General features: G+C 36.9%; 1 protein-coding gene across 6 annotated transcripts; it reads left to right on the top strand.

Moving 5' to 3' along the window:
• The first annotated feature begins 513 nt into the window (after window positions 1–513).
• LOC129893737 (uncharacterized) lies at window positions 514–9,316 on the top strand. 6 transcript variants are annotated; one of them, XM_055969091.1, is made up of 13 exons: window positions 514–931; window positions 1,568–1,619; window positions 1,937–2,209; window positions 2,311–2,385; window positions 2,469–2,527; window positions 2,622–2,757; window positions 2,944–3,040; window positions 3,128–3,194; window positions 4,260–4,358; window positions 4,718–4,807; window positions 7,124–7,278; window positions 8,212–8,313; window positions 8,798–9,316. In XM_055969091.1, the coding sequence occupies exons 3-13, from the start codon at window positions 1,957–1,959 to the stop codon at window positions 8,916–8,918; spliced, it is 1,254 nt and encodes a 417-aa protein (XP_055825066.1). In that variant the 5' UTR covers window positions 514–931; window positions 1,568–1,619; window positions 1,937–1,956; the 3' UTR covers window positions 8,919–9,316. The 6 variants fall into 6 exon arrangements, with proteins under 6 accessions (XP_055825066.1, XP_055825067.1, XP_055825069.1 ...); XM_055969092.1 differs by having other exon boundaries at window positions 1,926–2,209; XM_055969094.1 differs by having other exon boundaries at window positions 525–666.
• Window positions 9,317–10,488: the final 1,172 nt, after the last annotated feature.

Here is a 10,488-nt window from a genome sequence, read left to right as displayed (position 1 = left end):
TAATTATTTCACAAGAGTACGGTTGTATGTACGAAGTTATTTTTTTATTTAGTAATCTAACTTGTCTATAAGATTATTGTACAATCAAAGCTAACCCACATTATGAATTATTTGTTAGCAAAATTTGTAAAATATTAGAATATAAAAGTCCTTGCATGGACTCGTAAGGACCACATTTTGATAAAGTTGCATTACTTTCTAGCATATACATAATTAAACATATAATTAGTGCATCATAGCAAGCAAAAAAAATTCTTTAAAATGGGAAGAAGACGGGGACAGAGCCACATAGGCGCAAGAAATTCCTCTGAATCACTTATTATATATATCTAGAATTAAAATTATTTATTATAACTATATATAATTATTAATTTGCTTAATGAAAAAGGCTGCATTCGGCGCCATATAAAATGCAAACATCTTGTCCAAATAATTGTCGTTATATTAGCACTAGCTACCAAATTAATATGACAAATAAACGCCTTCTGGAAAGCAACTTCACCAGCAATACTATTATTACTATTTAAATTAATTTACTCTTAACCCTCTAATTTTTAAATATTTTTTGTTCTATGGGTTTAATTTTCTCTCTCTATTTGGGACGATTGCTTATCAAGATTTCAACTGTACGTTGAAGATTGAAGAAGAAAGACCCATTTTCTATCTGTATTTCTCTCTTTTTATTATCTCTGTCACTTTTTTCTTCTTCCTCAAATTTTCCAGATTGAAATTTGTCAGCTGATTCTACAACCAAGTTGAGGTTGAGTTGATTCCTTTGTATTTGCCCTTTCAAAGGGAATTTGGGTTTTGCTCAATTAGGCTAAAGAGTTTCTTATAGTAGGGTTCAATCAATTCCCAGAAAATACAAGCCCATATTTTCTTTTTCTTTTTTCTTTGGATGGAATATTTTGGCTCCTCTGTTTCAAACCAGGTATAATTTTCAATTATACGAATTGGGTCTTATGATTTCATGGTTTTTCGATCATATTTGTACAAAATCTGTGCTGAGCTGCGACAGAATTCAATTGATTTGATTTGATTTTGGAAGCTTTAATACAATTGAATTGAATTGGGTTTCTTAAATTCTCATGCTTATGGAGTTTTGGTAATTGGGGTTGGTTGTTTATCTGCTCCACTTTCGACCCACTTGGGGATAATTTGAAGTTATGAGCTTAGTGCACAAGTTGGGTTTTGCTTATAGGTTCCTTTGCTTTATTAAATGGGGTTTGCAATTCTTTACTCCAATGTTACGTGAATCAGAAGTTTGTGGTTCTCTTTCTTTCATCTTCCTTTTTGGTTCCCCTTTCAAGAGAAGAAAAGGTGCTTTTTTGTGACTTTTTTGTAATTGGGTTCAAAGCCGCCTACTTGTTTGACAAATCTGTCCAAGTTCATTATGGAAGGAGGAAGTTTAAGTTTTTGTTAGAGGTAGAAACACAAGTCTGGTAATGTAGAAAAACCAATGCACCTGTCACTTTTCATGCATTTCTTGTGATCTCCTTTTTCCTCTTTATTTTTACTGCCTGTTTTGCACCTATACTCACATAAATATTCTTTACTTATGATGCAGAAATTACTAGAGAAATTGACCTATTGCCTAATCTGCTGATTATAAAACCTAGGTAAGCTGGTTTGTTTTTATATATTCAGTTTTGTACATATTTAACAGAAGAGTCTGTTGACTTAACAGATGGTTCTAGTAGCAGTCTATGGGATAGTACTCGTGAGCAGCCAACTGTTTGTTGGTTGCTCATTTATTGTGATTTTCACTTTATGACTAGTTTCCAGCCTGAGTCATCCAAATTTTCTTGTGATGATTTTGCAGGGTTATTCATGTTACAAATTTTTTCCTAATTGTGTTCACGATAGAGGTCATTATTTTTATTGACATAATTTTTGTCTTATGACCATTCTGTAATTTATGGTAGTGCTCTGGCAGATACGAGAAAATTTTAGGATATGGGATGCTTTATTTCGACGCCGCAGGATACTGGTGGGAATAGAAGGCGGCCAGGAAACATTGGCGAGGTGTCTGTATTTGTTCCTGGATTACGTATCCCTAAGCCAGTTGATTTCTCTCTTGCACTTGGTGATCAATTGTCGAAAACCCTGGTGGAGCGCCTTTCCGCTCTCAGAACCAGAATAGTGGTTATGGCAGGGCAAGAAGCTCCCACGATTACAAGGACAAGAAGGAAAACTGCTACTCAGCATGGTAAGTTGCAGAGGAAGCATAGATATATCTTTTGGAATTTGGCCATGTTCTTGTTTCTTTCCTCATATGTGGATATGATGCATAGCAGCAATTTCTTGCAGGAGGTTCAACTCTTGCTGATCTTTTGCAGGCTCTCGAAGATTATTTGCCTGTTCTTTTGGGGCTAGTTAAAGATGGTACATACTTTGGCTTCTATCTCGTTAGCATTTGCACTTTGTTGATTTTAGTTGTGAGATGTTGCTTTCTTGGCCATTTTCAGGTAGCACATTACAGCATAAAGTGCAATTTATTTGGGTCAATCAAGAGGATGATGCAGAGGTCGGACTAGTATTATTTTTTCTTTTCATGTTTAGTCTTCTATTTGGTTTTGCTACCATGAGGGAGAACTGTCTTATTTGTCAAAATATTTCAGGAAACTGCAATGTTTAGTGCTTGGTATGAAGTACTATCCGTTTTGCACTTGATGGCAACACTATCGTTATCGCAAGCTAACTTGCTGCTTCTTCCTAGAACATCTCTCGATGGTTATTCGCCAAAGGTATCTGAAGGTGGGTATTTCTCCCATGTTTAACTTTGCAGATCCAGTAAATGCATAGTAACTGTCTTGACGTGTTCTTTTAATTCATAACACACTTGTTTCTTGGCAAAGTCTCTAAACTTCTCTTGGGACTCATCTGTCTTGCTGTTTCAAATTCATCTTTCTTTTTCCTCATTTTGTCTTTAACATCTGACAGAGAGCAGGCGATCTTCTGTTGATATTTTCCTGAAGGCTGCTGGATATCTTGATTGTGCGGTTCGAAATGTTCTTCCTCAGTTGCCAGCCGAACAAAGGTTTTGATACCAATGCAATTCAAATTCATGATTTGAAATTTAAAATGTCAGGGGTTAGATTTTCACTATTATTTGCTTTGTATTTAGGAGAAATCTGCCGGTAGACCTCGCTGAAGGAGTTCTGCGAGCATTGTGCCTCCAAGCATTAGGGCAGGTAATAGCACATTGCTCTACTGAATATTCGCTCTTTCTGCATCAATGAGTATCCAATGATATCTGAGATTGTTATGTAATTATATAAAGCAAATGGATATGCTTCTAGTGATGACCTTTTAGCTTCTCTTTACTTGACTACCATTTCATTAACATCCTAGAAAAGTCAGTAACATTCAAATCGTGTGTCAAAGACACCCCAATTACTGTACGAGAGCTCAGTTCGGAATTCCTATATTAATTAGTAGGATTTGTAGGAGTTGTCTATGACTATTCTTCAGATTTGCCGAAGAAGAAATTGATTATTTTCATGGATTGACTCAATAAACACTGGACTGAAACATGAAATATACATGCAAGGTTAACACTTTTTGTGCTGTCTTACCAATCTCGATATCCTAAATTTTGTAGAGTCTCTGTTCTAGTGTGTAGTTTTACTTTTGCCTTGGTTGTTAGTGGAGCTTGAGTTATTCATGCCTGTTACCTATGCTTTCAAGGGATGGAAGCATACTCTAATGACACTAATTAACAAAGTGCAAGATATGTGTTTAGTATCTAGAGACAGCAAAAGCAATCTTACCCATGCTTTCAAGGATGGAAGCATACTGTAATGCACACTAATTAACAAAGTGAAAGATATGTATTTAGTATCTAGAGACAGCAAAAGCAATCTATTTTTCAAAGATTTGTTGTTATAACTGTGAACAGTTGCGAAGGGGATCCTCTGGATACATGCTTAAAATCTAAATGCAGTGTAAAATTTCTGTTATAGAAATCTGCATAATAGTGAAGGGAATCATCTGAATTCGAGTGACCTAAATTCAGCAGACTTTCGTGCATTTAGCATTGTAATTATGTCCGGTTAGTCCTAATATCATCCTATCCCTCAGCATAAGGCACATGCTTGTTATTTTGGCTGTAATATGGTATTGTCCACTTGCTTCCTTGTGCTAATAGTTATTGTTGAATGAAGAGTTGGCTGTTGGTAAATATCTAGTTAAGAATATGTGTACTATATGGATTGAATTTTCTTCCCTATCTGATGTTACTGTCACCATGATCTTAGGCCGTTGATATTCAACTTGGACTTGCAATTGACAGTGCTAAAGCAACACTGGCTGTCAAAAGAAGGCTTGCATGTGAGATGGTAAAATACTGGCAGCAGGTACTGAATCCTCTTACCAAAGCTTACTCGACTGCGTTGTTTGATGAAGGATTATATGAATCCTCTATATGTTCTGCTATAGTTTAGTTCGTTTCATTCCAATGCTAATTAAATTTGGGCGTCTCTGAATGTCACACTTATTGCTATACGGGTAACTAGTTTACTCCCAACTAGATGGCATTGATTATGTGGATCATTTGCTTTTATTGGAGTCCTTGGTCCTTTTAAACTCCTTCCCCTGACATAGTAATAGAAAGAGGAAAATAAAGCCGTGTTAATCCATTTATATGGAGCATTTCCTTGTTGTCGCCAGATAGTGTCTGAGATATCAACTACCTTGTTTTTTTGCTACCATGCAGGCTCAAGATAACATCATGAACCTTCCATTATCAAATGGTTGGGGAGAAAAGCATAGGCTTTTCGTGAAGTGGAAATATATTGAAGCCAAGGTATCTTGTGATTCTCTTTCTTTTGTTTACTTCTTTATTTCCTAGATTTTAGTATCTGTATGAACAACAAGAGGTAGCAAAATTATAGGTCAAAGTGTTGCTTGATTTTACTTATTGAAGAAAGAAGACTCCCTCATCACAAAACTTTTCCTCTTATAACATACAACATTTTTTTGAGTGATCCATGAGGGGATGACATACATGAGCACACTATTCTGGTTTGATGCTACATGTAACTTTGTCCAGGCAACACCCAGTTGGATTTGGCGATTAGTGCACTGTGCATAAAGATTAGAGTGCTCAGTCTACAATTGTCATTCAGGGGCATGTGAATAGCTTGTGTGTCCTATATATGTTAATAAATAGGTGTCAATATGGAATAAGGAACTCTCAGAGTATCTCCTCCTCCTGTGAGAGTGATGTTTATGTGTTACTAGGTATAGAAAGATGGTTGCTATTTGATGATCACCTTATTTTATCTAGTGTAACTAGCTTATGAATTATCCTAAACTTCTAGTGTTACTAGCTTATGAATTATCCTAAACTAGTTTGGGCCTGAGGTGTAGTTGACTGACTTTACCAACCTTCTATACCATAAAAAAAGGGCATCCCCGTGCACTAAGTCTCCCACTATGCGCAGGGTCCGGGGAAGGGCCCTACCACAAGGGCCTATCGTACGCAACCTTACCTTGCATTTATGTCAGAGATTGTTTCCAAGACTTGAATCCGTGACCTCCTAGTCACATGACAACAAGTTTACCAGTTACTCCAAGGCTCCCCTTCTTCACCATGTGAATATGTATTGAAATGTTCAGCGTTGTCTATTCATTAGCCAATATGCTATTTTGATAGAGATAAAGCACTCAGGACCCAAAAAACACTCTGGAAAATGACCTACAGCTTAATTAGGGTCTGTGAAAATAGTGGTGCAAATGTCAATATGTCATGTAATCCACCCAAATTTCATGCCGTAGATTCATTTCTCATACCTTTTCTTTTGATCAAGTTGGCCTGTGTCTTCTGTGAGGATGTAATGGACAGAGGTGCTTACCTATGTTCAGAATGGACTTTTCTGTAGTTGTATTTCTCTCCTCTATATCCCGATGCTTTGGAAGTGGCTGATTTTATAACCCTGCTGAATGCTCTTGAATTTGACATATGGTGTTAGGGATCTGAAACTTGTATTTCTTGTTCTTCTTGTGAACAGCCTTGTAGATAATCAATAGTGTATCTTGTTGGATACCTTGATTTGTAAGTGCAAGTGCTCTTTAAACTGATGATTTTGTGTGGTCTTTGGCTCTTATAAGGCTAAATGCTTATTATGTTACCTTGATAAAAAAATAAGGCTATCTAAGTTTCTTCACTTGAAGCAACCTAAAGTCCTCTTAAGTATGCCATGGAATGGGTATTTATAGAATAAGTAAATATGGTTCTTCAACATTCCCTGCTATAACATGAAACCTTGTCTCGACTCCATTTTCAGAGCCCGTTTGGATTGGCTTTAAGTTAGTCAAAACCAACTTAAAGCCCCTTTTTAGCTTTTGGACGTGTTTGTCTAATGTTGACTTTAAGCCATAAAGTTCTTAAAGTCAGTAAAAAATAAAAAGTTAGGATTCCTAACTTTTTTTTTCCAAAGTGCTTAAAGTCATTTTCTTTGACCATAGAAATTACTTTTATATCCCTTATATTTTAACTAAATTCCCAAACTACCTTTTTTTATTCTTTTAATCCTAAAATTCACATCATAAGCACTTTTATCCAAACACTCAACTGCTTATTTATAAAAATAACTTTCAGCACTTCAAAGTTCTAAAAGCACTTCATACATAAAAGTTACTTTTTTTAAGCCCATCCAAACGGGCTCTCACTGTTTTGATTAAAATTTGTTCAGAGTTTTAGGGGTTTTGGGGACTAAGAATGAGAGGATCTGGTCAGATATGTAATGTTTAGAGTTCTTGTGCTATTTAATTGATTCCAATGCCTAACCTTCCCACTTTATTAGAATATTCGCTTACCTAGAAACACTTTCTTATCCTGTGGAGACATTGAGGGGCTCTTTGTTTTTTTGAGTTGTTGGTTGACAACGCTGCATCATACATCAGCAAAATTCTTTTTCAATCAAGAAAAGGTGATAGCTCTCAATACTCGCAGAGTGGTGATACAAGAAAAAGTTCTGTCTGAAAATTTCGCATACTACAACTTCGTAATCCATGTATTCCTGCTGGTCTTTGCAAAGTTTCTACAGCTTCTTTGCCTTCTAAGCTATTACCTTATTCTTATCACAAGTTTATGTATGACACATAAAGTTATGTGTAGGCTTCAGCATACTATTATCATGGTCTAATCCTCGATGAAGGAAACACAGAAAAATCTCATGGAATGGCGGTAGCTGCATTGCAAGCAGCAGATGAGTATCTGAAAGAAAGTAAGAAGGCATGTGAAGCTTTCAATGCAGCTATTCCTCTCTCCAGGTAAAGTTGGACGATCAGTTTATCGTTTTCTCTCCTTCATTACTCTTCAACTCCCTGTACTTCCTATATGTCTTTATATCACTTGCTATGCAGTGAAAGAACTTATTTTGGAAAAGACTACTTGTAGCTCTGCTATAGATTAATTATGAGACCAGAGTTATTAAGAACATTGGAACCTATCCATACGTTTAACTCTTTTATTTATCAAATTTGATTAGAAAATAACTCTTCCAATCAGATAGGTTAGTGCAGAGTTTCAGTTATGGCATTTATCTAGTGACTCAGATGATGGAACAGATCTTCAGTTTATCTTCACCTTAGGACTTCCAAAAGGTTTCCTACATTTGGTCTTGTTATTCATCAGTTTGTGTTATATCCCGATTATATCTCTTTCTTATCCTTAGTGTTTCCATCTTTTGGCAAACATCTTTGAGCATACATCGTTTCAACAGAACCTCTAAAATATCACTTCAACTGGTAATCAGATATCCTTGGATGTGGTTTCTCAAGATGTTGCTGTAGCTAAAGCTAGTGTTGTTTAAATTTCGGTGTACATGAAGCAGTGTAATGAATAGTTTGCTTCTGGATTTAATTGGATGACTTTACTATGCATAGGCTCATACTAACTTGTAGAACTGTGTCTAGTGCTCAAAATTTGTCAGACTGGGAAACATCATATTTTCATTTGAGCAACTTCTACCTCCATTGGTATGCCAAACTGATATTTCACCAGAAGCATCTAAAATTAGAAACTGCATTAAGCTATGTTTTGCAAATGAGCTTGCTGGTGCGCAGGAAGACGATCTGCTTTTAGGCCACCTGATTTTTTCTCCCTCCCCCCGCGTGATTGTGGCATGCCATCATAACATTTTTGTTTTCCGCCCCACCTTATTCTCTCTCTTCTGTCTGCCTGACTTCCATTTGCCAATCCAGAAATCCTCCACTCTGGGGAACAATGAAGTTTCTTGCCGAGAAAATCCCAAAGGACACTTCGAGCAAGGTGCGGATCAACAGGGATTTGTACTCTTATGAAAAGTAAGTTTTCTTTTTGTGGCTTTGCAGATATGACAACAATTGGCTGCAGAATCGCTTATCTGAAATAGATTGCTAAAGTTCGCTATTGGTTTTGAGGGACAGCATGTTTTCCTTGTATTTATTTTGAATTTGGATTGACATATTACAAGATAGCTTCTTGACTTTGATGAGGTACAAAATTGTAATCGTAAGGGAAAGTCTTGTTGCTGCACCACCAACTAAACCAACCCCTTTGAGCCAAAATAAGAATTAAATTAAAGATAGAATAAACCATCCCCCCCTCCCCCCCCCCCCACACTTAAAAAAACACAATGCACAGTTATGACAGCCAATTACAAAAATGAGAAGAAATGGAGTGTCAGATATTATTGTCTCTGGAGAAGTTTTTAATGAAATAGTTCATGCATGTTTTTAAGCTTAATCAATGTCCAGTATAGAGTTCCCGTGCTGGAAAAATACTTATACCTGAAGAGGATTGCTGTAGGATCATGGAGACAGCCCCAACGCTGCCAGACTTTGCATTGGCTCTCAAACCTGATGAATATCAACTTCCTCATGTGGATGCATCTTGGGATGATGAAACTTATAGGCAGGGGACAGTTTAACCCAAACAAGCTCAAAGGGTGACTTACTCGACTCATTAGATTTCAGATTCTGGAAAATCTAGGCTGATTGAAAATGCAGGATGACTATCGTCACATCTCCGAGATATCGAACTCTTGCTATTCGCCGAAGGTCCCCTCTTTGCTGCACCTCTAGTTGAATGTGATCTCTATTTCTTCCAGTAAATTTAATCTTTATTTCCTTTTCCTGTCAGATGTATAGTCAATCCTGCGAGTGAGTTCTGTACAAGTCGCATTGCTTTTGTTTGTAATCTTTGATCTACAGGAAAAGGGATGTATTTCTTTGTCAGCCTACCAAATAATTTCTAGTTCCACTTGTCCACCAACATGAAGCCAGAACAATCGTGCAAGTTGTTTGATATAAAATGTTTTTATATAAATTCCACAATTTGTGTCTATGAAGAAGCTTATTAGCTAAAGAACCCATCTGTATGTGTACTTTTTTCAATTCCAATTTCTGACTTGTAAGTGTATAAAATGCAAACTGCTCTCTGGAAATTATTCACATGCTAGATTTCTTTGGCAATGAGCCTTTAATGAGGACTTCAGCTCTTGAAGAACTAGAATCTTCTTATCCTATGCTTGAAACTAGTGGAAAGAAAGAGATGGAAAAGGAAGGGAGAGTCGAGAAAAGTCACTTTCTTCACTGTGAGATTTCTTTGGCAATGACTTAATGGAGAACACGAGAGCTCTTGCAGAATTAGAAATTTGTCATCCTATGCTTGGAACTAGTGAAAACAAGAGTGGAAAAGGGAAGAGGGAAAAATGGAAGGGAGTGATCAGAAAGTCATTTTCTTCCCTTTGTTTGGGTGTTTGGTGGAAGCTGGAAAAAGAGGAAGGGAAAGAGAAGTTTGTGACTTCATTTTTCTTTTTGCACAAATCAGAACAAAGAAGGGGCAGCCCGGTGCACTTAAGCTCCCGCTATGCGCAGGGTCCGGGGAAGGGCCCGACCACAAGGGTCTATTGTACGCAGCCTTACCTTGCATTTCTGCCAGAGGCTGTTTCCAAGGCTTGAACCCGTGACCTCCTGGTCACATGGCAGCAACTTTACCCGTGACCTACCTTCTTTTCTCTAGTTTCTTAAGCAGTTTTAACTGCAAGTGCTTGACAAAATAAACAGCTGGTTGCTGAGGGCTGGAAATCAAAAGCTCTTAGTATTTATGAATAAAGATAAACAAGTTGATTCTCAAGTAAATTTTTCTCAGAGCCCTTTTCCGCGAGTGAGCTATGCTATTAAAATGCTGCATTCGAGTGATGCAGAGTTGAATTACACCTTATAATATATATGAACCACACCCACTGCAACAATAAGTTAATGAAAACGTTTTTACTCAAAGGCTGATGGTTTGACAGTAAAACCATAGTTGGACTAGATTCTGTAACTCTCACCAGTTAAATTACACAAGCTGTTTTCCTTTTTTAATGTAAGAAAACCCCGGTTGTTTCAAGGGATGTAGAGGAATTTAAAGAAAGATATGGAAGAAAAGAGTCTAGGGTGCAGTACATAAAGAGTTTTAAGGAAAAAATATTTCCTTTAAATGGCACCAGTACG

The sequence above is a fragment of the Solanum dulcamara genome, chromosome 7 (genome assembly GCF_947179165.1).
Source record: "Solanum dulcamara chromosome 7, daSolDulc1.2, whole genome shotgun sequence".
NCBI lineage: Eukaryota > Viridiplantae > Streptophyta > Magnoliopsida > Solanales > Solanaceae > Solanum > Solanum dulcamara.
The sequence above is the reverse complement of the archived record's forward strand: the minus strand, read 5'-3'. Positions and strand labels throughout refer to the sequence as shown.

Excerpts from the sequence above, each read along its gene's own strand:
- LOC129893737 (XM_055969091.1), top strand. The coding sequence starts at position 1,957 with ATGGGATGCTTTATTTCGACGCCGCAGGATACTGGTGGGAATAGAAGG. Across the intron at positions 2,386-2,468 it reads TTTGGGGCTAGTTAAAGATG|GTAGCACATTACAGCATAAA; the intron begins GTACATACTTTG and ends GGCCATTTTCAG. Across the intron at positions 3,195-4,259 it reads GCCTCCAAGCATTAGGGCAG|GCCGTTGATATTCAACTTGG; the intron begins GTAATAGCACAT and ends CCATGATCTTAG.